General features: G+C 41.7%; 1 protein-coding gene across 1 annotated transcript; it reads left to right on the top strand.

Moving 5' to 3' along the window:
- On the top strand, window positions 1–26,574 carry DDX52 (DExD-box helicase 52). Its single transcript, XM_058164178.1, has 15 exons — window positions 1–147; window positions 3,520–3,751; window positions 5,480–5,613; window positions 5,828–6,013; window positions 9,034–9,177; window positions 10,058–10,169; window positions 10,255–10,327; window positions 11,438–11,641; window positions 13,039–13,129; window positions 15,713–15,835; window positions 17,416–17,566; window positions 20,609–20,684; window positions 21,888–21,959; window positions 24,849–24,941; window positions 26,131–26,574. Exons 1-15 carry the CDS (start codon window positions 61–63, stop codon window positions 26,210–26,212), a joined length of 1,860 nt encoding a protein of 619 aa, XP_058020161.1. The 5' UTR covers window positions 1–60; the 3' UTR covers window positions 26,213–26,574.
- Window positions 26,575–27,290: the final 716 nt, after the last annotated feature.

Here is a 27,290-nt window from a genome sequence, read left to right as displayed (position 1 = left end):
GGTTGCCGGGCAACACGCGTGCAGCCGCGCGGTGCAGGCCGGGAGAGGGAGGCGAGCGGCATGGATGCCCACGAGCTCTTCCGGAAGCTGGGAGCTGGAGCCAAATTCGACGTGAGGCGCTTCAGGCGGGACGCGGAGCGTTTCGGGGTGAGGAGCGGAGGCTGCGTCCTCGTCGCTGGTCGGACGTCCACGGCTGAGCGGGTGGCGAGGCTGTGGGGATGGCAAAACTGTGGAAAATTCTCCCTCCATTGATTGGAGTCGAGTCCGAAATGAATGGACGGCGCTCTCCTCAGAAACCGTTTCGTCGCTATGATCATTATTTGAAAACTCTATTTTAAGAGAAAGTTTTTGTATCTCTAACAAAATGTGTATGTGTGTGAATATATATATAGTTTGTGTGTGTGTGTATATATATGTGTGTGTATGTATGAATGTTTGTATATATAGTTTCTAAAATATTCCCAACAACCCAATTGAGGGAAGAATGAAATATTTTCAGAAATATTAAAAAGGCAGAATATTATATTTCCTTCAATTCAAGTCAATCCTTTATTGTCAGAGTACAACATTTGTACAATGACATTGGCTGAGCCTCCCTTCGTGCACACCCCCCCCCCAATACAACTCGCGGTGAAAAACAGTAAAAGAAAAGAAAAATCCCTAATCCAGTGAATCCTACTAACAAACACACAATCCTACTGCACCATGTGAACTTACTGCACATCGTGCCGGCCCCACAAGTCAATCATTCTATGTTAATAATAATAATATTATTAATATTAATTAATATTAACAATATTAATTAATATTAACAACAATATTAACAACAACAACAGAGTTGGAAGGGTGTCAAGGTGTCTAGTATGGTTTCCAGGCCTGACAAAGGGACCTTGGAGGTCTTCTAGTCCAACCCCCTGCCCAGGCAGGAAACCCTACACCATTTCAGACAAATGGCTATCCAACATCTTCTTTAAAAATTTCCAGTGTTGGAGCATTCACAACTTCTGGAGGCAAGTTGTTCCACTGGTTAATTGTTCTCACTGTTAGGAAATTTCTCCTTAGTTCTAAGTTGCTTCTCTCTTTGATTAGTTTCCACCCATTGCTTCTTGTTCTACCCTCAGGGGCTTTGGAGAATAGCTTGACTTCCTGTTCTTTGTGGCAGCCCCTGAGATATTGGAAGACTGCTATCATGTCTCCCCTAGTCCTTCTTTTCATCAAACTAGACATACCCAGTTCCTGCAACCATTCTTCATATGTTTTATTTTTTATTATTTTTTTGTAAAAAAGTTTTAATTTTTACAATCATATCAAATAATTCATCCAATGTACAGTTATATACAATTAGTCGGGCTTGCCCAGTCATCACCCCCCTTTTTAACACTCTTCCCTCTTCTACCTTCTTTTACTTTCCAAACCTTCCTCTCCTTCTCTTATCTACATCCTCTCCTCCCTCCACCCTACACTCCTTCTCCCTCTTCTACCCCTCTTCCTTCCTCTTCTCCTCTTTCCTACCTCCTACTCTCTCTTTTCTCCCTCCCCACCGTTCTAAAATGGTAACTGGGCAGACCCGACCCTACATTAATTATATTTATACATCTTCAATAATCCCTGTACATTAACCATCACTCCATCTCTATCCTCAACCCCCCAATTCCCCTCCCCCTTACCCCCCACCCCCCCATTCTTCAATGTTTTAGTCTCCAGTCCCCTAATCATCTTTGTTGCTTTTCTCTACACTCCTTCTAGAGTCTCAACATCTTTTTTACATCGTGGTGACCAAAGCTGAATGCAATATTCCAAGTGTGGCCTTACCAAGGCATTATAAAGTGATATTAACACTTCATGTGATTAATTATATTCGTTAAACAAGATTAAAAAATCCAAGGAAGACAGCACTTTAGACCTAATCCTGGCCTTCCTGAGACAAACTAATTAAAATCAAATAGCAAAATACACAAAACAAGCCTCTAAATTGCAAAGTGCTGTAGAACAAGCTGTATAAAACCAATTGACCCAGGACTGCTGGTGGTTCTGTTCATCAGTAAACCATTTTTCCAATCAGCCTCCAGGTTTCCAGTATCTTTCTCCCAGCTTGGAATTGAACTAGATGGATATTTCTTCCAACACAGTGAAGGAGGCTAGTCCAGTCTTTTGCCCTCAGGTTCTAATTTCTCCATTTTTATGGATATATATTTTATTTTATTATTTTTATTATTTTTTTAAATAATCCAGTCTTTATCCTGATATGTTCAAACGTGTTCGGGGTTGCCTTTCTTCCATTTCATCTTTTTTGTTTTACAGCAATCTTTCTTCTCTTTCCTCTCCTTTCCTTTTTTTATCCTTCCTACTTTCTTCCCTCCTCTCCTACTCCTTCTCTACTTCCCCTTCCTTTCTCCCCCTCCTCCTTTCTTCCTCCCTATCTAACCTTCTCTCCTACTCTTATTTCTGGGAGTTTTGTTATTGGGCATCCCCGTATGGGCAGGAAATACTTTTTTCATGGGAGGGAAAAATAAAGGTAATGCTTGATTTGCAACCCCAGTAGAGCCTGAAATTTCTGTTCCTAAGTGAGGCAGCGTTTAAGTGAATTTTGTTCCATTTCATGACCTTTCTTGGCACAGTTGTACGTGAACCGCTGCAATTGTTAAGTTAGTAACATGGTTGTTAAGTGAATTTGGCTTCCCCATTGAATTTGCTTGTCAGAAGGTTTCAAAACATGATCATGTGACTCCGGGACGCTGCAACCGTCATAAATACATGCCAGTTGCCAAGCATCCAAACTTTGATCACGTGACCGTGGGGATGCTGCAACGGTTGGACGTGTGAAAAACAGTCATAAGTCACCTTTTTTCAGTGCCATTGTAACTTTGAACAGTCACTAAATGAACTGTTGTAAGTTGAGGGCTACCTGTACAAATCCTTAGATATATTGCTATATTTCCAGTCTGCTGTTGGATAGGAATTCTTAACTCCAAAGTGTTCAGGGTGGCTAGACTTTCACCATATTTTAGATTTGGGCTAAAAGAGATTTGGAAAATAAGTGGTTCAGCTCCTGCATGGAGCAGGCCATTGCTTCATTTATATGAATAGTTCGTTTGGAGATAGCATTCCTTGTGACATAGTAATTGTATTTTGTTAATGTGAGTGTAAGTTTAAATGTGGTGAAAGAAGCCAGCTAGAGCAGGGGTCTCCAACCTTGACAACTTTAAGACTTGTGGATTTCAACTCAGCTTTGCTGGCTGAGGTATTCTGGGAGTTGAAGTCCACAAGTCTTAAAGTTGCCAAGGTTGGAGACCCCTGAGCTAGAGCAAGCAGACACATGCAAATGCACAATAACTCTGTAAGTGGGGATAAAGTAGAACAGTACTAATTGATCAAAAACTGCTACTAATTTTTGCTTTGTTTTGCATATGCCTGTTATTGGCCCTTAGTTCTCTCTGGGAATATAGCAGCCAAGTAGAAACTACAATTAAGGGTTCCTGTTAGTTTTACATTGAAGAAAGTGTGGCTATTTAATTTCAGGTACTAAGAACTAAAGAAGAGGCAACTGAAACATCAGAGATTCTTGGATCTCTTGATTTTTTTGGAAAGAAAAGAAAAGAAAATGAACTCCACGAAGCTCAAACGAAAACATTGGAACGGTCTAATTTTCCGCTTGAAGAGGTAGCAGTACTACAGAAAACACAGGCTGCAAAGAAGAGAAAAGGAGATGGACAAAGTACTAAAGGGAGGGGAAAAAAGAAAAAAGGCCAAGGTAATGAAGGGCTGGCTACCCATTAACTTCAAAAAATAGGATTTTTTTCATTTTCGTTGAGTTGCATGAAAGTTGTAGTTGCCCATGGAGGTTCTCAGTCATTCAGGTCATGGTTGTCCCAAAGGTGCTTTTTCAAGAAGCAACTGGACTTTCTTGTTTTTCTTTGAAGACGTTTCGCTTCTCAGCCAAGAAGCTTCTTCAGCTCTGAAGATTCACTTACTAAAGAAGCCTCTTGGATGAGAAGCAAAACGTCTTCAAAGAAAAACAAGAAAGTCCAGTTGCCTCTTGAAAAAGCACTTTTGGGAAAGTTGTAGTTTCTTGATATTTTGATACTTTCTACTTTGTTTATTACAGTTTTGACGTATGTGGCTTGGAATTTATTTTGTAGGAAAAGCAATTAGGGTTCTATTTTATATAAGTGTATATGTGAAACTTGACCAGAATATATAGATTACACATTTTCATAGAGTTAGAACCATCACCTAGGCCATTCATCCCAAAATTGGCTTTACACATCCATACCCATACCCATGTGGTATATGGCAGGGGTCACCAACCTTTTGGACCTCGGGGACCACTAAATTCATAATTTTAAATCCTGCGGACCACTAATATGAATTTTTTAAAAAGATAAATAGTATTTAGTGCAATATAAAAATGCAAATAATTTTTCTGTGGACCGCCAAAATTTTCTCACGGACCACCAGTGGTCCATGGACTACTGGTTGGTGACCACTGGTATATGGCATATCAAGTACTTAGGAGGTGAGGACTTGGCATCAAAAGAAAACAACAGCCAACGACTTAATAGCCAGCCATCAACACCCCAATCAACATCTAAAAAGCCACACACAATTAAAAATACAGAATAGCCCAAAGCACACACACTGCTAGAGAGAAGTTCTCTGAGGATGGGCTCCAGCAGGAGTCCGAAAATTCAGAAGAGTAAACCACTGATCCTGGTGATCGACTCAGATTGGATCCTATAAAATGTACAATGTGTATAAAATGAAATTCAGTTCCCATTACTTTTGAAGCAACATGCGTTGTGGTCCAGCATACCGTATTTTTCGGACTATAAAATACTCTGGATTATAAGACACACATTAGCTTTAGAGGAGGAAACCAAGAAAAAAAAATCTGCCTCTGTCTCCGCCGCCTGTTCACTGCTGCCGCAGCCCATTTACTCCGCCAACCGTTCACTGCTGTCTGTTCGTCACTCTCCGTTCATCGCGGCCCATTCACCATGGCCCGTTTGCTGCCATGAACGGGCGGCGGCAATCCCCACCACCTAGAACAGCTGATCAGCGCCACACCAACCCCCCTCCCCCTTGCTGCCACAATATTCGCTCTATAATAACGCACAGAAATTTTCCCCCAGTTTTTTTTTGGGGGGGGAGGAGTGTGTATTATAGTATGAAAAATACAGTATTTAAAAGAGACCAGATTGCAAACTGACATAAAATATCTTAAACAGTGGCCATTGCAACAGATTAGTTTTATTCTTACTTGTGGTTTAGCTCAGTGGTTGTCAAACCTTTTCTTCACCACGGGCCCCTTTTGAATTCCTTTTGTGGCTACGATCCGCCAAGACTTAACTCAAGATTTAAATCAACCTTTGTTCAAGCCTTCATGGACCCCCTGTGACAACGTTGTGCCCCCTCCTCCAGTAGTCCGCAGACCACAGGTTGAGAAGCTCTGGTTTGATGATGTTCTTGTAACTTTCAGAAACAGTTGCTGTAATTCCTGGTACTGAAAATGATGGTATATTATGGATGTCGACTCTCCAACTTGACATTCCAAAAAGCAAGGGTAAAAAGGAACCCAAAACGAAGAAATTAAAACAAGTTAGACAAGAAAAGGTGAGTTGCTTCTCTTTTGGCATGTTCTCTAAAAATAAACGATCAATGAATGAAGCTAGAGAAATGCTGTTTTTTCAAAATAATATATATTTTTTTCAAAATAATAATAAGGCGTTCGGTTGAAATGGAGGCGAAGTTTTCATCTGAGTTATTGATATGTAATATGAATATTTCATTTAAAGAAAATGTAATCTTTCTCTTACCTTTTTCCCAGATAAATCATTTCAGAAATAAGCACAAAATCTACATTCAAGGCACGGATCTCCCAGACCCAATCGCTTCCTTTGAAGAACTTGGAAGAGAATACAGAATCCACTCTAAGATTATGCAGAATATTGAAGCTGCTGGATTCCAGATTCCCACACCCATTCAGATGCAAGCTATTCCCGTCATGCTTCATGTGTGTCCCACTTATATTCCCCTCTGAGAGAAAATGGTGATGATGTTGCTGTTATATGCTTTAGGCCAGCGGTCTGCAAACTTGGCTCTTTTAAGACTTGTGGACTTCAACTGAGGACCTCGGGGAGTTGAAGTCCACAAGTCTTAAAAGAGGCAAGTTTGCAGATCCCTGCTTTAGGCTTTGAAAGAGGAATTGTGATCATGAGTGCCCACACACATGTACTTATACAGATAGTCCTTGACTTATGACCACAATTGTGACCAGAATTTCCATTGCTAAGCAAAGTGGCTGTTAAGTGAGTCACTCCTGATTTTACAACCTTTTTTTTTTTTGGTCATAGTTGTTAAGCAAATCAATGCAATTGTTAAGCGAATCGCATAGGTGTTAAGCGAATCTGGTTTCACCCATTGACTTTGCTTGTCAAAAAACTGTCTGGGAAGGTCACAAATTGTGATTACGTGATACCAGGATGCTGCAGCTGTTGTATATACTTGCCAAGTGCGTGGATTTTGATTATGTGATTGTGGGGAAGCTGAGACGGTCATAAGTGTGAGGAGCAGGCATAACAGCACTAGCACTTAGACTTATATACCGCTTCACAGTGCTTTAAAGTCCTCTCTAAGCAATTTACAGAATCGGCCTCTTGCCCATAACAATTTGGGTCCTCATTTGACCCACCTTGGAAGGATGGAAGGCTGAGTCAACCTTGAGCCTGATGAGCTTTGAACTGCCAAATTGCCGGCAGCTGGCAGAAATAGCTCTGCAGTACTGCACTTTAACCCCTGCGCCATACATCACTTTTTTCAATGCCGTTGTGACTTTGAATAGTCACTCAACAAAAGGTTGTAAGCCAAGGGTTACCTGTACAGGTAGTCCTCTTGTTACGACCATAATCGAGCCCGAAATTTATTTTGCTAAGTGAAAACATTTGTTAAGTGCGTTTTGCCCCATCTGACGACTTTTCTCGCCACAGTGGGTTAAGTGAATCTATTTATTTATTTATTTATTTATTTATTTATTTATTTATTTATTTATTTATTTATTTATTTATTTATTTTGTCACAACAATATATGTAGGAATCATACAAAAGATTATATAGTATATAAACATATATGGGTAAATATAAGGAGGTATAAGCATATATATAGAAAGAAGAAAAGAAAAACAATAGGACAGGAACGGTAGGCACGTTTGTGCGCTTATGCACGCCCCTTATGGTCCTCTTAGGAATGGGGTGAGGTCAATAGTAGAAAGTTTTTGGATAAAGCTTTTAGGATTATGGGAAGAGACCACAGAGTCAGGTAAAGTATTCCAAGCACTGATGATTCTGTTACAGAAGTCATATTTTCTGCAATCTAGATTAAAGCGGTTGACATTAAGTTTAAATCTATTAGTTGCTCTAGTATTATTGCAATTAAAGCTGAAGTAGTCTTTAACAGGAAGGACATTACAATAGATGATTCTGTGAGTTAAACTTAGGTCTTGTCGAAGGCGACGGAGTTCCAAGTTTTCTAAGCCTAGGATTTCAAGTCTGGTGGGATAAGGTATTTTGTTGTTTTCAGAGGAATGGAGAACTCTTCTTGTAAAATATTTCTGGACACGTTCAATTGTATTGATGTCAGAGATGTGGTGAGGGTTCCAAACAGGTGAGCTGTATTCTAGAATTGGTCTAGCAAATGTTTTATATGCTCTGGTTAGTAGTGTGGTGTTTTTGGAAAAGAAACTACGCAAGATTAGGTTTACAACTCTTAGAGCTTTTTTTGCTATGTAGTTGCAGTGGGCTTTGGCACTTAGATCATTTGACATGAAAACTCCAAGGTCTTTAACGGGATGGGGGTCGTCTGTAAGGTAATGTCCATCTAGTATGTACTTAGTTTTTGGGTTCTTTTTTCCTATATGTAAGACTGAGCATTTGTTGGTTGAATCATTGCATTTGTTAAGGTAGTAACGTGGCTGTTAGGTGAATCTGGCTTCCCCATTGACTTTGCTGGTCCCCATTGACACTGCAACCGTCACAAATAGGAGCCAGTTGGCAAGCTTCTGGATTTTGGTCATGTCACCGTGGGAGAATGCTACAGTGGCCGTAAGTGTGAAAAACAATCATGTCACTTTTTTCAGTGCCATTGTAACTTTGAATGGTCACTAAATGTTGTAAGTCAAGAGTTAGCTGTACAGTGCAGTAGCTGCCAGTGAGCAAACATAACTACAGTCATGGTCAAAATTGTGGAAACCTTTTGGGAAACGTGTATTTTTGAGATTTAGTGGCTAATAACACCACTTTTTTGGGGGGAGTTTCAAGATAATCCTATTCCACTGCTGGAATCCCTGGGAATAGCCCAGACCTTAACCCAATTGAAAATGTATGGAGCCGATTTAGTCAGAAGCGACCCAGCAATAAAACCCAGTTAATAGAAGCAATCATTCAATCTTGGTCTCACATGATAACAGCTGCAGAACTAAAAGACTTGGTTCACTCCATGGGAAGACATTGTAAGGCCGTAATTCATGCTAAAGATTACCCAACTAAGTATTAACTGACATGGTGATAATTTTTCTATATCTCGTTTTTTCTATGTGTTTCACTTTTCTTCTTTATACTGTAACTGCTATTCTAATAGCAAATTTTTCATATAAGTTATTGCATTACATTCTTGATTAAATTATCTTTCCAATGATATATAATTTTATGGTACTACTCCAAAAAGAAGTGGTGTTATTAGCTAGTTTTAGAAAATACACTTTTCGCAAAAGGTTTCCACAATTTTGGCCACTACTGGATAATAAATGTCTCATTGTTGCTTTTCTAGTGGGAGGATTGATGGGGGGACTACCACGCAGGACTGATGTCAGGTTGATTGGCACAATGATTGCAAGTGCTTGGTGCCCTGAGGGTATTAGAAATGCCAGCCTGCAGAACTGAAATTCATGCGCCTGCTATGGCTCCTTTGCCACTTTTCGTGCACTTTTTATAAACCGTTTGTGTTCAACTGAGCCTTGTTCCTTTCTTTTTGCATCCCAGGGTCGTGAGCTCCTGGCTTGTGCTCCCACTGGCTCAGGGAAGACACTGGCATTCAGCATTCCCATTTTAACCCACCTCAAGCAACCCATGAATAAAGGCTTCAGAGCTCTTGTGCTGTCGCCCACGCGGGAACTTGCTAGTCAGGTAAGGTGACTTTTGTCTTTTAAATTTAGCATGAAGATATGTTCAAACGGAACAAAAATGAAACTTTGATTTTGAGTTATACCGATTAGGTAGTTTTGTTGTTATAGAAATGGCTAGTTTATTATGTAAAAGTAAAAAGTTGAGGTTTGATGTGAATGCCTTATTCTACTGCACCAAAGGGAATCAGAAGTCAATGCCATTTCTTTCTTTTTTCCCCCTCTTCTTTTCCCCACTTTTCTCTTCCCTTTTTCCTTCCCTGTTTTTCCTGTTGTTTACTTTTGGGGTTTTTGTGTGCTACATTATAAACAAATAAAAATTGTTATAAATGAAATGAAAAAGATATGTTCAGGTGCTGTTCAAGCCAAAGCACAGTAGGAATAGCAGGGTGATGAAGGTGTTAGTTTGGGACAGGTGTCTCCAAACTTCACAGTGCTTCACAGCCCTCTCTAAGCGGTTTACAGAGTCAGCCTATTTGCCCCCAACAATCTGGGTCCTCATTTTACCCACCTCGGAAGGATGGAAGGCTGAGTTATCCTTGAGCCTGGTGAGATTCGAACTGCCAAATTGCAGGCAGCCGGCAGTCAGCAGAAGTAGCCTGCAGTACTGCATACTAATCACTGTGCCACTGCGGCTTCGTGGTTAGAATGCAGCAAATAATGTAGCAAATCAAGAGTTGAAAACGATTTAAATAATCTTTAGTCAATATCTCAGTGAACTGAAAAAGGCTTTTCTATTCCCCACTGTTCCATGATGATGGTCCCCCTGGTGTATTTATTTTCTGTGCTTTGTTTTTCCGCTTCTGAAAATAACGGTGACTCTTGGGATATTTAAACCTATATTTCAGCTGTGTAAATATGTGCCTGATTCGTCTCCCTTTTAGACCCACAGAGAGCTACTTAAGTTGTCTGAGGGCATCGGCTTCAGGATACATTTGATTCACAAAGCCGCTGAAACAGCGAAGAAGTTTGGGCCAAAGTCCTCTCAGAAATTCGGTGAGCTAGGAATGAACAGGGATCCATATTCAACTCCCGTCTGCTTGCTTCTTCTAGCTCTTCTTAACTGTTGCTTTTTCTGCAGATATTTTGGTGACTACGCCAAACCGGCTTATCTACCTGCTGAAACAAGACCCCCCAGCTATAGATCTGACCAGGTAAAAAGGAATAGACACACACACACACATCTCCTTTTTTAGTGTACATCGGGGTCCCCAACCTTGGCAACTTTAAGCCTGGCGGACTTCAACTCCTAGAATTCCCCAGCCAGCTTTGCTGGCTGGGGTGTTCTGGGAGTTGAAGTCCTCCAGGCTTAAAGTTGCCAAGGTTGGAGACCCCTGGTGTAAATTGTATTTGGTAGTATTTGTTAAAAGATGGACTGTAGTAGTATTCAGTGCTGTTTATAGATTTAATTTTGCCTAAAGATGTTGATCCAAATAAACCCCATGCCATATTAAGGTTGATAATGTATGCATTTTAAAAAAGTCCATAAAGGTTGCATAATTTTAATAGCCTGTAGCAAGTAATAATCTTTCAGGGTGGTTAAAAGTCTGTAGAGATTCTCAGTCATCCAGGTCATGGTTGTCTCAAATGTGTGTTTTTTTCCAAAAGGCAACTGGACTTATTTGTTTTTCCTTGAAGACGTTTCGCTTCTCATCCAAGAAGCTTCTTCAACTGATTGGGTGGTGGAGGGTTTATATAACTTGCAGACAGCTGGTCATTTGCATCCTTTTAGAGGGTCCTTGAAGCACTTGGAGGTTTATCTGTGTCCTCAGGGTCACCTGAGTTAGTGCTCCTGGTTCCTGTAGTCTGCAATTTTTTCCTCTGGAAATCCATTCCAACTCCCACCCTGAGGAGACAGATAAACCTCTAAGTGCTTCAACGACCCTCTAAAAATGCATAGTGGGGATATAATAATATAAATCCTTCCATTCCCCACTATCCAGTCAGAGCTGAAGAAGCTTCTTGGATGAGAAGTGAAACATCTTCAAAAGAAAAAACAAGAGAGTCCAGTGGCCTGAAAAAGCACTTCTGGGTTTCAGGGTGGTTATGAAGAAACATGTAGGAGAAACAATGCTTGTCACAGAGGAACTTACAAGAAAAGTTGAATATATATTAGCAAATAATTAAATATCCATACCCTTTCATTCTGATATTTGCTCACCAGCCTTAATAAGGCCATCTGGAACGTGGCAGTGAGTAGTGATCTGATTTTACTATGTAAGATGTGTATCACCACCTAATTGCAGCCTTACCTTCTGCCCTAGAGTTGAATGGCTGGTAGTCGACGAGTCAGACAAATTGTTTGAAGATGGGAAGACAGGATTCCGAGACCAGCTAGCTACCATCTTCTTGGCATGTTCCTCCCACGTTGTCAAGAGAGCCATGTTCAGTGCAACATTTGCGCATGACGTAGAGCAGTGGTGTAAACTCAACCTTGACAATATCATATCTGTATCCATTGGAGCAAGGTGAGTGTTGGGATTAGAGTTTTCCCCTCCCTGATTCGTCCTCCTTGCTTGGTCTCTACCAGAAGGGTAGAGTCAATTCCTGCTCTGGAATCAAATTCTTCCCACGGAGTTCCATTGCTCCTCTTCCTATTCTGGGCACTTTCCATTGCCGTTCCTTGCCCTGCTGAAGAGACAAGCAGTTTTTGAGTTAAGCTGAAGAGGCTGCTTGGTTTTTTGACGTACAAAGTCCTTTGGACTCAAATTTCATTTATCAGAGGGTTGTCTAGACCAGGGATCTCCAACCTTGGCACCTTTAAGATGTGTGGACTTCAACTCCCAGAGTTCCTCAGCCAGCAAAGCTGCAGTCCTTCCTCCTATCCCAAGGTCATTCCCACATACAGAAGGGGAGCAAGACTGTTCTAAGTGGCTGCTGATGCTGAACTGAACTCTCTTTTATTTTGTGAAGTATCTGGTATTCTTAGTCTCACAACATCTGGACAGACTCAACCATACTTCCAATTAGGAAACCGAGCATCCTAGACCAAGCTAAATCCAAAAACGCTAGAAAATTGCTGGAAGCCTGGCAATCAGACAAATCAACCATCAATAGACACATGGAGATAAAGCGTGTTTTCATGCCATTCAAAAGAGAAAAATAAACTAAGAAGAAAACAAAAACACCGAAGAGGTCATTTTCATTTTGATATTTGCTTAGGGTGAAACCGACCACAGTTGAGCCCCAAATATCTGTTGCGCATCCTTTCTAGCAACCAGCACCCAGATAAGCAGGGATTGACACCAGACAAATTATCAAGCAGACAACAACAATGAATATATTACCATGGGAAAAAATAGAACTCTACTAACACTGGCAGGTCAAGCTAGTGCATATGAACAGGGTACAAATCCCTCGTTCACTGACATGTATGTTATCTAGTTGGTAACGAAACATCTGCAACCAAGCTCAAGAGACCACCAGGAGCTCCACATTTCAACCCTGAGCTACACATATTCTCTTTATTTTGTTGATTGTAATTGGACGGTTTTTACCTTTGCGTAGTTGGGTGGGTGTGGCCTGCACGTGATGTATCCGGCCCGCCAGGCCACCAGTTTGACACGCCCGTTCTATGTTTTCCACTGAAAGAAAGGCTGTGATCATTTTTTAGTTGGGAAGTAGGAATGGGAAAATATTTTGATGAAAATCTATGGAGAGTCTCAAATCATCTTAAGTCACGGTTGTCCCAAAGGTGCTTTTTCAAAAGGGAACTGGAATTTTTTGAGAAGCGAAACGTTTTCAAGGAAAAAGTCAAGAAAGCAACTTTAGGACATTTTAATGGAAGATGTTTTCTGGACAAAAATGTTTATTAAGCCAGAGCTGTCTTCAGAACTGACTCAAGTCTTTGACTTTTTTGCTTCAGAAATGCCGCAGTCGAGACGGTGGATCAAGAGCTCTTATTTGTTGGATCGGAGATAGGAAAACTGTTAGCTGTGAGAGATCTTGTGAAAAAGGTAATTTGTTTTTCATGCTGAGACTGTCTGTTTGGGAGTTTTCTGCGCTGAATCAACCTGATGTGTTTATAAAGCAGAATAAATGAATAGAACACCTTGAGAGATGCAGATGCTTTAAACCATTAGAGATACAGAATTCACTTGAAATGCCAAGTGAGAATACTCTTTCTTTAAGGTACCTTCATATTGGAAGGAAGGAAGGAAGAAAGGAAGGAGGGAGGGAGGGAGAGAAGTGGAGGAAAGACCTATACAGGCCTCAGATACAAAACCAACCATTTTCATAACAAGATTATTTGTCTCAGGAGATAGCAGCCTATGAGCAAATCCAGGCAGAATTTTGGAATGAGCTTCATTGCTCTTTGTATCTAATCTTTCTTCTGCTACTGTGTGATGTCAGAATTAGAACATCCAGTTGAGATTCTGAGATACTGACCAAATCTCTGCTGGTTCTTGGGAGATCACTGAGTAATGTTGGGCCACCCTCTTGAAGGATCTTGAGGCTACAACACGAGGAAATGCTGGCATTTGTATTGTTTGCTTATTTATTAAACAAATTTATACAGCCACTCAGCTTGCAGGCGATTCTAAGTGGCTTACAATAAAAAATCCACAACCTAACATAATAACAGAGTTGGAAGGGACCTTGGAGGTCTTCTAGTCCAACCCCCTGCCCAGGCAGGAAACCCTACACCACAACATAAAAACTTATAACCCCATCTCCCCTCTATGACAGCAACCCAATCAAATCAATTTTTGATTGGTTCCAGTCCATTTGGGGTTCCCCAGGCCTGCTGCTGATAAAATCACATCTTCAGGGCCTTTTAGATAAGCAACAAAGTGAGGGCCAATCGTATCTCTGGAGAATGTTTCATATAGAGGGGGCCTCTACAGAGAAGGTCCTTTTGTGGTCCCACCAGACGTATGTCCCTGATAGATGGAACCCTCAACATTCCCTGTCTTCCCATTCTGAGCAGCTGGGCTAATGGAGAGCTGGTCCTTCAGACAGCCCTTGGCCACAAGTCAAGGGATGCTGGAAGGGCCTTGGTCTCCCTGAAAATAAAATAAATGTTCTCAGTAACTTAATCTGTTGATACAGGTAGTCCTTGGTGTTAGGAAATTGTTATTGCCCAACTGGTTGGTCAGGAAATATATAAACCAGCATTGTGTGTTTGTAGCTACTACACCATTTTTACCTTCTGATATGCTGTAACTCTATATTTGATCTCTAGGCATGATCATGGCTTGATCATGGCTATTTATTGCTTCTTTAATATTTATGGACTGTTTTTATATTGAACTTTGTTCCTGAATGAAACTAAAGAAGATCTGTTTGATTGTTATTTTTCTACAACTGGTAAGAAGACCTGTATATTTGAAAAATATCCCTGGACTGATCTTTAAGGGGTACCACAACTGAGCCCAAAATTTCCGTTGCTAAGTGAGACATTTGTTCATTGAGTTTTGTCCCACTTTATGACTTTTCCTGCCCTAAGCTGTTAAGTGAATCACTGCAGTGGTTAAGTTAGTAACACGGTTGTTAAATGGATCTGGTTTCCTCGTTGAGTTTGCTTGCCAAGAGGGTTATGAAAGCTGATCACATGACCCTGGGACACTGCAACCGTCATAAAAATGAGTCATTTACCAAACATCTGAATTTTGACCACGGGGATGCTGCAACGGTCTTAAGTGTGAAAAACGGTCACAAGTCACTTTCTCAGTGCCGTTGTAACTTTGAATCATCACTAAATGAACTGTTGTAAGTCAAGGACTACCTGTATATGTATACAGTATATTTTCTCTCCTTTTCCTTCTTTAATTTTTCTCTCTTCTTCCTCCTCTACCTTCCCTTCCTTCGCCAGCCCACCCTCTCTCTTTTCTTGCTCTCCCTTTCTGCACCAGGGGAAAGCTTTTGTCTGTTTCGATGGCCAATGCTGGTACTAGGCTGAGAAAGATTTGTTTTCCTCAGATAGGTCCCAATCCCACGGGCCCAACTATTTTAAAACTAAATTGGACTTCTTTCCAAATACCCTGAAAACGATAGGATTGTGTGGATGTAGAGTTCAGAGTACGTCCTGAATCTGAAGAGTGAATTGACTAGGCCAGGAGAGGTCGGCAACTTTAAACACTCAAAGAGCCATTTGGACCTGTTTCCCATAGAAAAGAAAACACCGGGCGCCACAAAAACCCTTTTGACCTCTAAAATGAAGGTAACACTGCATATATCATTTTTTTGACCTTTATGCTATGTATAAAAAAAACTATAGTGTGTTGCATTTAGGAAATCAATGACCTGTTACCGAGAAAGCAAATTTTTATTTCTGCATGCAACAAACACATTTTGAACTCTGGAAAAAAAAGATGGGTCGAAAAGCTCAATAAATCACGTGCCGGCGGGTGTCGCACATTGGCAGTTATGACGCATATTTTGAGTGACAGGGAGCCGAAGCAGAGGGATGAAAGAGCCACATGCGGGTTGCAGACCCCTGAACTAGGCCAGCTGACAGCCACAGCATTACAGCATTACTTCCTGTCTGGATTGTCGCTTCACCCTGGCTCTCTTCTTTTCTTTGCCTTCCATTACAGGGCTTCACACCTCCAGTCTTGGTGTTTGTCCAGTCTATTGAACGGGCTAAAGAGCTGTTTCATGAGCTGGTTTACGAAGGCATCAACGTGGACGTCATTCATGCAGACAGGACTCAACAACAGGTAGGAGGGGAAGGCTTTTTTTTTTTTGGTATGGAAGAACGTTTTATAAGCTACTTAACAGAGTTGGAAGGGACCTTGGAGGTCTTCTAGTCCAACCCCCTGCTCAAGCAGGAGACCCTATACCAGGGGTGTCAAACTCGATTTCACTGAGGGCCACATCGGGGTTGTGTTTGACCTCGGGGGGGGGAGGAGGCTGGGAGGGCGTGGCCAACTCGACGTCACTCGTGTTGGGGGGCACCTGTGGTGGCCCAAGTGCTCTGCTGGAGAAAATGGGCTCCTGAGCTCCGTTTTTGGCTACGACGGCCTCCTACAACCCTCTTGAGGGCCACATGTGGCCCTCCCGAGCTCCATTTTTGCTGGCAGAGGCACCATGGGCCAGTCCTTCATTGCTTCCAGGGCAGCCCTGCGGGCCAGACCTAAGCACCTCGTGGACCGGATCTGGTTCCCGAGCCTTGAGTTTGATGCCCCTGCTCCAGGGGTGAAATGTTCCCGGTTCGGACCGGATTGGCTGATCCGGTAGCAATGGTGGCGGGTAGTTCGGAGAACCAGTAGCAAAAATCCCTGCCCCACCCCATGTCCAGCTGAGCCACGCGATCATCAGAGCCCCCCCCCTTTTTTTTTTTCACTTTTAAAAGCATTTTTTAAACAACCTCTTCGGCTGAAGAGGTTGAAAAAAAAATGCTTTTAAAGGGGTAAAACAAGGCTCTGACAATCCCAGCTGATCGTCAGAGGCTTTTTTTTTTAAAAAAAGCATTTTTTAAAAGGTAAAAAAGCTGAAGCCTGCTAGGCAAAAATGGGGGGGGTTGTTTGAGAGAGAGAGAGAGAGAGAAAGAAAGAAAGAAAGAAAAGAAAAAAGAAGGAAGGAAGGGAGGAAGAGAGAGAGAAAGGAAAGGAAGGAAGGAAGGAAGAGAGAGAGAGAGAAAGAAAGGAAAGGAAGGAAGGAAGGAAAGAAAGACAAAGAAAGAAAGAAGGAAGGAAGGAAGGAAGGAAGGAAGGAAGGAAGGAAGGAAGAGAGAGAGAAAGGAAGGAAAGAAGGAAGGAGGGAGGGAGGGAGGGAGAGAGGGAGGGAGGGAGGGAAAAGGAGAGGAAGGAAGGACTACAAACCTGGCTATATAGAGAGGATAATCTAGTGAGTTTCTGTCTTTTGATCCCCCAGTCACATAGCCACGCCCACCCAGTCACATGACACCCCCCACCAAGCCACGCCCACAGAACCGGTAGGAAAGAAATTTAGTTTTCATCACTGCCCTGCCCTATACCATTTCCGACAAGTGGCTGCCCAGTCTCTTCTTAAAAGATGGAGCACCCACAACATCTGAAGCCAAGCAGTTCCATTGTTTAATTTCTCCTTAGTTCCAGTTGGTTCTATTCTTAATTAGTTTCCATCCATTGTTAGTTCCTGCTTGTCTTGGTGTCCCCCCCCCGCTCCCCCCCCCCCGGTTCTTGCTTTTAGGAGAGCTTTGCTAAGTGGCTCTCTTCAAGAGGACGTGTTTTGAGTTCTGGTGGAAGAGAAGTTGTTTCCGGAGGTATTTAATCATGGCTAACGTGTGAATTTCTTCCTTCCCCCCACTTCTCCCTAGAGAGATAATGTAGTGCACAGTTTCAGAGCTGGGAAGATCTGGGTCCTTATTTGCACTGCTTTGCTGGCTCGAGGGATCGACTTCAAAGGAGTGAACATGGTGATCAATTTTGACTTCCCCAGCAGTGCCGTGGAATATATCCACCGGATAGGTGAGTTTAGGGTTCTGCGTTTTAAATAGAATAGAATAGAATAGAATAGAATTTTATTGGCCAAGTGTGATTGGACACACAAGGAATTTGTCTTGGTGCATATGCTCTCAGTGTACATAAAAGAAAAGATACGTTCATCAAGGTACAACATTTACAACACAATTGATGGTCAATATATCAATATAAATCATAAGGATTGCCAGCAACAAGTTATAGTCATACAATAAATAAGAGCATTTTGTCATTTCAGCATTTGACTCTGAGAGCAGGAGAATTGCAGGCCAGGCCTTTTCACAGCTGAGACTCACAGAAAATAATCTGGAAGTCTTTGATCAAAAAAAGAGACACTACCAGTCAGTGCTTGGAAAGCCCTGCCATTCTATCCGATTCTTTCCTTTTTTAAAAAAAAACCCAAAAAACTTCATTGAAGTTTATTTTAACATAAAATACAAATAACAGGAAAAACAATTAGGGAGTTGAGGAAGGGGAAAAAGAGGTTGAAAGTAAAAGAAATAAAGCATTGACTTCCAACTTCTTTCTGTGAGGTAAATTACAATGTCAAGTTACAATATACACTTAGTCCTTGACTTAACAACCATTCATTTAGTGACTGAAGTTACAACAGCACTGAAAAAAGTGACTCGTGACCGTTTTTCACACTCACCACGATTGTTGCAACATCAAAAATTGGATGCTTGCCAACTGGTTCACACTTACAACAATTGCTGTGTCCTGGGGTCATGTGATTTCCTTTTGTGACATTTTGACAAGCAAAGTCAATGGGCAAGGCAGGTGCTCTTAACAACCAGTGTTAGTAATTTAACAATTGCAGTGATTCCCTTAACAACTGTGGCCAGAAAGGTTGTAAAATGGGGGTAAAACTCCCTTAACAACTGTCTCAGTTAATACAGGTGGTCCTCCGCTTAACAACCATTGAGCCCAAAATTTATGTTGTTAAGTGAGAAATTTATTGAGTTTTACCCCATTTTACGCTTTTCTTGCCACAGTTGTTAAGTGAATCACTGCAGCTGTTAAATTAATAACACAGTTATTAAATGAATCTGGCTTCTCCATTGGCTCTGCTTGTCAGAAGGTCACAAAAAGAGATCCTATGACCCCGGGATACTGCAGCCGTCATAAATGTGCGTCAGTTGTCAAGCATCCAAATGTAAATGACGTGAATGTGGGGATGCTGCAACCGTCATAAGTATGAAAAATGGTCATAACTCACTTTTTTCAGTGCTGTTGTAAGTTTGAACGGCCACTAAATGAACTGTTGTACGTACAGGACTGCCTGTAATAGGAATTTTGAGCTAATTTTAGTCATAAATTGAGGACTACCTGTAATCAATATCTACTAGTTCATTTTTTTTCTGTTTCGAGCACAAAGTCTAGCAACGGTTTTTGGATAGAAACAAAACCGGAAATATTCTTTCCTTTAATAAGGACTTTGCCATCTCTGCCAGTTCCATTACTTTATCCATCCATTCTATTTCCCCCAACGATTGTCATCATGTTTCAAACTATGATAAACCTTAATATGTTCAGAATTGCTGTAAGAACATCCTAAATCTTTTTGTGATATTTGTATGCCAGAAAGCCGGGCACTAAATTTAGTGCCTGGCGCGCTTGTCAGGGCTGCGCTCTGGAAAAGCCGAACGAACGCACAGGCTGGTTTTTGGCAGTGCCGCGCGCACCAAGGGATCACGCTCCAGAAAAGCTGAACTTCCGGGTTCTGGCACGCATACGCATACCAGTTTTCAGCACTGCCGCAAACTCAAAGGACAGCTGATCGTCGTACGCCCATGTGTGGCAAAAACCCGGAAGACAAACAGGCAAGCCCGTGTTTGCCGTGCCATGCCACTTCGGGCACATGTGCCATAGGTTCGCCATCATGGACCTATTGTATCCTAGACATAATTACAAGGGAAATTTTGCCTTGGCATTGCAGCCTTCCAATCTTAGTAGTCCACCTTTTTTCACTGCCAACTTGTAATATAGGACTTGACTTCCTTTTAGATGTCAGCCTCTCCCTTGGAGCTTTTCCGTTTGTTCCGTTTCTTTCTCTCTTCCTCTTCCTTTTTTCTTTTAAGGAAGATAAAATCATGACCTTGACAAAATCAGGCTGCAGCTGAAGCCTGATCGGTTGCTCTTCAAATGTGGAATGCAGTAACTGGGAAGTGCAAAGTGGGGATGACTCATATATTATTATGATGACTCATATAACCCAGTATATATCTATCTATATCTATTTAAATTATTTTCCTTTAGCTGACATCTCCCGCTATCTGTCCAGCACAAAGAAAGAAAACACGGCATTCAATAATTATTTGGCTACAATTCAGTAGCACAATAAGCTAACTTGAATAGATGTAACAAGTCCTCTGGACCTACACCTTAGAACAAATCATGATAAAGATGGAGTGCCTCGCACATAGTTTTTATCTGAACACACATCTGAATCAGGAAGGGAATTTACTAGCTAAAATTATGGGCTCTCTCTGTACGTATGTAAAGTACGTATGTGTGTATGTATAACGCTGCCCATCTCCCCAAAGATGACTCTGGGTGGGTGCACAACAATAGATAAATAGATCTATGGTAGATCTCTTATTGGATCAGACCTGATAAAGACTCTTTGCAGCAGCAGACAAAGGTTTCCAGTTTGTATTAACATTCTGAAATATGTCGATCTCGCCTTTAGAAATAGCAACAGCACTTAGATTTATATACCACTTCACAGTGCTTTACAGTCCTCTCTAAGCGGTTTTACACAGTCAGCCTATTGCCCCCAACAATCTGGGTCTTCATTTTACACACCTCGGAAGTATGGAAGGCTGAGTCAACCTTGAGTGGTGAGGTTCAAACTGTTGAACTGTAGGCAGCTGGCAGTCAGCAGAAGGAGCCTGCAGTACTGCACTCTAACCACTGCGCCACCGCAGCTCTTAGGAGATGTAAGGATGTCTTTGCAACCTCCCTGTTTCTGTCTTCAGGAGCCCCTTTATTGTTACCTAGGCTAACTACTATTCTCTCTTGCAACAGGTCGCACAGGGAGAGCAGGGCACACAGGAAAGGCAATTACCTTCTTTACCGAAGATGACAAGCCATTACTGCGGAGGTACCTCTTCCACTCAGTGCTTCATTTACCTTGTTCGCAGGCTTGACCATTGTTGAGCAAGTCAAGGCTTCAAGAATGAATCATGGGCCAGCTTGGCGACATTTCCTCCTCCACCCTCCTGGTCTGCTGGCAAAATGGCACAAGGCCCTTGACCCTCTGGCTGTGAGTTGCAGCAGACTCCATATCTTGGCTTATATGTAGAAAAAAACCAGGGGTTATTTCCCCCTTCATTATTTATTTATTCCCTGCCTTTGTTATTTTTTATAAATAAGTCAAGGCAACAAACATACACAATGCTCCTTCCTACCTCGATTTTCCCCACAAGAAGAACAACCCTGTAAAGTGGGCTGGCCCAAAGTCACCTAGCCGGCTTTCATGCCTAAAGCCAGACTAGAACTCCCAGTCTCCTGGTGAGAGGCCCAAATCACCCAATCACCTTTCATGCCTACAGCTGACTAGGACTCCATCTCTTGATCATGCCTAAGTCCAGGCTACAACTCTCAGTCTCCTGGTGATTGGCCCAACGTCATACATTTGACCTTCATGTCTAAGGCCGGACTAGAATTCTCAGTCTCCTGGTGAGAGGCCCAAATCACCCAGCCAGCTTTCATGCCTACAGCTGACTAGAAGTCCGTCTCCTGATAATTCACCCAGTCACCCAGCCAGCTTTCATGCCTAAGTCCGCGCTACAATTCTTAGTCTCCTGGTGATTGGCCCAACGTCATGTATTTGATCTTCATGTCTAAGGCCAGACTAGAACTCCCAGTCTCCTGGTGAGAGGCCCAAATCACCCAGCCAGCTTTCATGCCTACGGCTGACTAGAACTCCATTTCCTGGTAATTCCCCCAAAGTCACCCAGCCAGCTCTCATGCCTAAGTCCAGGCTACAACTCTCAGTCTCCTGGTGATTGGCCCAACGTCATACATTTGACCTTCATGTCTAAGGCCGGACTAGAATTCTCTGTCTCCTGGGTTTTAGCATGTCCATGGAGGAATGATTTTTGGAATGGGATACAGTACCTGAGAAGCTATTAAGACAGTTTGGGGCCAGGTTGCTCATCCCTAATCTCTGCCTTGGCAAGGGGGCAGATGAGTGTTTGATCCTCAAATTTTAGGCAATTAGGTAGGAATCGTCAGCTGTAGGTTTGTTCTCACTATTTTCCTCCTGTTTTTTTTTTTCATCCCTTGTTTTGTCCTCTTTTAGCATAGCCTCCGTTATCCAGAGAGCTGGTTGTCCTGTCCCGGATTACATAAAACACTTTCGCAAACTGCAGAGGTATGTTCTCTGAGGTCAAGGTGAATGAAGAAGCTAAAGCAGGAAGGACACTGTTCTGGTTGTTTCCAATCGTCTAAAATCACATTAGCTCTCTCTCTCACTGCTGGAGTGAAAATCAAACAGGTGCCCCAGGCATGCCACTTTTGGCTTTTAAGAGCCAGCAGAGAGAGAGATAAAAGAATTAGAATTCTTTATTGGCCAAGTGTGATTGGACACACAAGGAATTTGTCTTAGGTGTATATGCTCTCCGTGTACATAAGGAGAATAAAATAACATTCATCAAGGAGAAAAAGATGCAACGCTTAGCGATAGTCAAGTTATCAAATCGTACTAGGAAACAAATAAAAACAATATAAATGAAAAGATACATGGTTATAGTAATAAGGGGGAAGAGATAGATATTAATAAGGAAGAGAAGAATAATAATAATACCAGTCTTAGTAAATTATTTGACAGTGTTGTGGGAATTAGTTGTTAAGCAGAGTGATGGCATTCGGGGGAAAACTATCCTTGTCTCATGATCTGCCAGTGTTAAGAAAAAACATGACACGGCAGCCTGATTGCTGCTTTAGATATTTATTTCAGTGATAATTCTTTGCTGCGTTAGCCCTGTGGGGGATTCCCAGGGACATAATCCAAAAGAATAATGGGGACACAAGCCTATAGCTGCATCCTAAGCACATAGTAGAACCACATCTAAGACACTGGTTAGAGTCCTTAGAAACTGCTTAATGTCTCCCAGGTAACTCGTTCCTAGTTCCTTCTTAAAACAAACTAAGTAGGAAAGGGTGTGCTACAAATCCAAGCTCCAGGAGCATCAGGTAGTCGTCGACCTACAACCACAGTCGAGCCCTAAATTTATGCTGCTAAGCGAGACATTTTGTTAACGTGAGTTTTGCTGCATTTTACAACCTTTCTTGCCCTGGTTGCTAAGTGAATAACTGCAGTTGCCTAGTGAATCACGGTTTGTTCACTGAATCTGGCTTCCCCGTTGACTTCGCTTGTCAGAAGGTCGCAAAAGGGGATCACATGACCCTGGGACATTGCGACCGTCATAAATATGAACCAGTTCCCAAGCATCATGTGACCATGGGGATGCTACAACGATCATAGGTGTGAAAAATGATCATTAAAGTCACTTTTGTCAGTGCCATTGTAACTTAGAATGGTCACTAAATGAATGGCTGTAAGTCAAGGACTACCTGTAGTTGTTACACTAGATCTTTGGGGATGGTAGAGTCATGCTGGAGGCTAATTCTGGTAAATGGGCTCTTTGTGACTAACCAGTGAAATCTTGAAGTTACTTTCTTGCTAATTTATTCCCTTATGTGCCATATGCTTCCTAAACTTTTCAATAATGATTGTTTTTCATGTTTTATGCAGGGGTGAAATCTAATTTTTTTTGCTCCCGGTTCTGTGGGTGTGGCTTGGGGGGTGTGGCTTGGGGGGTCATGTGACTGGGGGATCAAAAGACAGAAACACTAACAATTTCATGCTGGAGCAGGGTTGGACTACATCAGAGATCTCCAACCTTTGCCACTTTAAGTCTTGTGGACTTCAATTCCCAGAGTTCCTGAGGAATTCTGGGAGTTGAAGTCCACAAGTCTTAAAGTGACCATGGTTGGAGACCCCTGGACTAGATGACCTCCAGGTCCCTTCCAGCCCTGGATTATCCTCTGAAGCTGCATCTAGTGCCAGGTTTGTACCCCTTCCTTCCTCTCCTCCTTCCTTCCTTCCCTGCCTCCCTCTCTCCTTTCTCTCTCTCTCTCTCTCTCTCTTTCTCAAAAACGACCCCCCCACACACACACAGTTTTTCCTCCAAGCCTACCTGAAGCCTGCTAGCCACACCAAAAATGAGGCGGGGAGGGAGCCTGCTGGGAGGAAAAACGGACTTCCACCCACTCCCGTTTTTTGGTTAGCACCAGCTGAGCCGCATGATCATCAGGTTTTTTTTTTACTTTTAAAAACTTTTTTTCGGCAGAAGAAAAAATGCTTTTAAAAGGAAAAAAAAAACCTCTGATGATCGCGTGGCTCAGCAGGGCTGGGGGGAGGCAGGGATTTTTGCTATCGGTTTTCCGAACCACCAGCCACCATCACTACCGGATCGGGTGATCCGGTGTAAACCGGGAGCATTTCACCCCTGGTTTTATGATTTTATATCTTTATTGCCCAGAATAGCTTCTTATGAGATAGGCAGCTATATCAATCAATCAATTGATCGATCAATCAATCTTTCCTTCCCTCCCTCCCTCCCTCCATCACAGCATGTTAAGCAAGTCTTCTAAGGCAGCCATTTTTTTGAGTGTGCATACTACATGTTCTCAAAATTACAAATATGGTCCCATCTCAAGGTGCCTTTTATTTAGTTGGTTTGAGTTCTCTCCAATTTCATTTCCTTATTAAATAAATATTATTTTTCTCTGTTTAGTTTCCAGGGTTCTGAAAAATCTGCCTCCTTTTAGAAATTGAATGAGGGCTGCTGACAAGTTAATATGTGCTGAATATGTCAAATGTAACTTCTTTGGGAAATTTGTTCTGTGCACTCATATAAACATTTTTTGTTCTTGCAACTGATTTTTCACACTTAGGTTTAGTTCAAGATGACTGAAACATGTCATATGCTTTCACACTTCCTTCTTTAATCCTTTTTTTTTTTTTTTTGGTTCAGGTGTTCCTATAATCATATTATAGTTTCCACTGACTGCCCAAACCAGAACGAGGAGTTCTGTTCAGATTAGCTCTCGGGTGGATTTGATAATTTGCCAGCTCAGGTTCACAACAAGGAACAGGAAAATGAAAAGGAGCAAGGGAGGAAGCCGGACTTTGCTAATGAACTGTTTCTATTTTACTTCTCTTTTCTTTTTCCTCTGCCCTGAATGTCATATTTAGCAAGCAAAAGAAGAAATTTACAAAGAAACCCTTGGAAAGGGCACACATCCTTACATCTCTTAAGTTCTTACAAAAGAAAGCCAAGAAAAACAAGTAAGTAGACACTCCTGGGTCCAGATGGTGTTTTTTTAAAAAGTGCTGCATATAGATGCAAATATAGGTGGATACAGGAGCCAATGAAATTACACCGTGCACGTTTAAGAACATTCCTAGAAAAACCTAAGAGTAGGGTGCTTTCAGTTTGCCGTTTTGCAAATTTCCTACTAAGGAATGTAACATTTCCCAGTGGATCCTTAAGAGAATAACGTAGTTGGAAGGGACCTTGGAGGTCTTCTAGTCCAACTCCCTTTGGACAGTATCAGTGTCAGAAACCTTATTAACACAGCAATAGAGGCAGCTTTTAAAAATCTCACTGTTTGGGTTGACTTTTTAAAAAAGTAGCTCTTAATAGGCTTTTCATGCCAATCCCTTCGTTATTAGCATATAAACACAGTATCTCTGTCCTGTTCATTCTACTTTGTATTAATATTTCGCCAGCAAGTTGCTGTGAGTTATAAGTAGTGTTAAAAACAATACGATTAAATTGTGCTATGTTAAATACAGAAAATAGCCCTTGTTTGTTGTTTCTGCCTATGAATTTTCAAAGTTTTATTTATTTATTTATTTATTTATTATTTACATTTCTATACCGCCCTTCTCCGAAGACTCAGGGCGGTTTACAGCCAAGTTAAAAAGACATATACAAAAATTAAAACACAAGTTTTGAATCAAGGCAGTCATTATTTAGTGACTGCCTCATTTAGCGACTGTTCAGAGTTAACAAAGTTGATGAAAAAGTGACTTTGCAACCGGTCCTTGCATTTACGACCTTTGGAGGCCTGTAAAGTGAAGGAAAATGGAAGTAAGATCATAAGCACAGTCATGGTTTCATTTAGTAAATATTTTGCTTAATGACCGAATTGTTTGTCCCAGTTGTTGTCGCTAAACAAGGACAATCTCTATTTCCAAGGATCCATTATTCTTTTTGAGAATCAATTTCAAACTCCCTGAATACAAAGTAGTTTGCTGCCACTGATCTTGGGTTTTCAGCTATAAACAAGCCATCCAGAGTCGCTGGAAGTCGAGTGGCATACAGGTTTAATTTGTTATTATTCTTATTGAAATGAGTGTTTATCCTACTACAAAAAAGTTAAGTGGTAACTTAACTTTTGGTTTGTTTTTTAAAGTTTCAGAAAGTTGGCTATGGGTCTTATAACTTATTTGTTCCTTTTACTTTCAATAGGACACTTGTCCAGAAAATGAAAAAGAACTCCAAGGACGTACAAAGTAACAATTCTCAGAAACGGGCAACTCCAGAAAATTAATTCAGTTGCTTTGTCAAAATAAACAAGGATATTTTTTTTTGATCTTCGCAAAAAGAATAAATCCCAGGAGCCCTTTTTTGATGGACAAATACTTTGATTCTGCTTCTTTGATATATGTGGGTTGCTGTTTTTTTCTACTTTACCTTTAGCTACGGGGTACCTCATCCCCCAGCCCCTGATTAAGGGGGGACTTGAATCAGATCATCCTTCATGGTGACAGTGTGATGGTGCCAATGCCACAAGTGTCACACCACAAGAAAATATCCAGATGCAGTCATTATAGGCACTGAAAGGACTCCAGCTACAAAGGATTCCTCTTATGATAAATGACTCTCAGCTTATAATAAAAGGGAGAACTTCTACTACTCATCTTTGTCATTGATTATGAAAATCAAATCTTGGAATGTAGTCACTGGTTCTGTGGAGACAAAATAAGATAACCTTTATTTTTACTGTGGGCACCCTGGCACACATTAGGAATGAAATTCTATTCCCTGCTCTCAAAAGTGTAGATATAACACCCATATAAGTAAAGTAAAGGTTCCCCTCGCACATACGTGCTAGTCATTCCCAACTCTAGCGGGTGGTGCTCATCTCCATTTCAAAGCCGAAGAGCCAGCACTGTCCGAAGAAGTCTCTGTGGTCATGTGGCCGGCATGACTCAACACCAAAGGCGCACGGAACGCCGTTACCTTCCCACCAAAGGTGGTCCATTTTTTTCTACTTGCATTTTTACATGCTTTCGAACTGCTAGGTTGGCAGAAGCTGGAACAAGTAATGGGAGCTCACTCAGTTACGCGGCACTAGGGATTCGAACCGCTGAACTGCCAACCTTTTGATTGACAAGCTCAGCGTCTTAGCCTCTGAGCCACTCATACAGACATGTTAAATATCAGGAGTGTAAAACTCGATTTCATTGAGGGCCTAATTAGGCGTTGTGTTTGACCTCAGAGGGCCAGAGTGGTTGTGGCTAGGATAGGCGAGGCCAGGTCGACCCCACTCGTGTTGGGGGCACCTGTGGTGGCCAAGTGCCTAAGGCAAGACTTTCCTCAGACCATCCCTCACTCATTATAATCTT

Source organism: Ahaetulla prasina, chromosome 1 (assembly GCF_028640845.1).
Source record: "Ahaetulla prasina isolate Xishuangbanna chromosome 1, ASM2864084v1, whole genome shotgun sequence".
NCBI lineage: Eukaryota > Metazoa > Chordata > Lepidosauria > Squamata > Colubridae > Ahaetulla > Ahaetulla prasina.
The sequence above is the reverse complement of the archived record's forward strand: the minus strand, read 5'-3'. Positions and strand labels throughout refer to the sequence as shown.

Bases quoted from the DNA above. Each gene is read 5' to 3' on its own strand.
- DDX52 (XM_058164178.1), top strand. From the start codon at position 61: ATGGATGCCCACGAGCTCTTCCGGAAGCTGGGAGCTGGAGCCAAATTC. The intron at 5,614-5,827 runs GTGAGTTGCTTC...CCTTTTTCCCAG, and splicing joins AACAAGTTAGACAAGAAAAG to ATAAATCATTTCAGAAATAA. The intron at 6,014-9,033 runs GTGTGTCCCACT...TTTGCATCCCAG, and splicing joins CTATTCCCGTCATGCTTCAT to GGTCGTGAGCTCCTGGCTTG.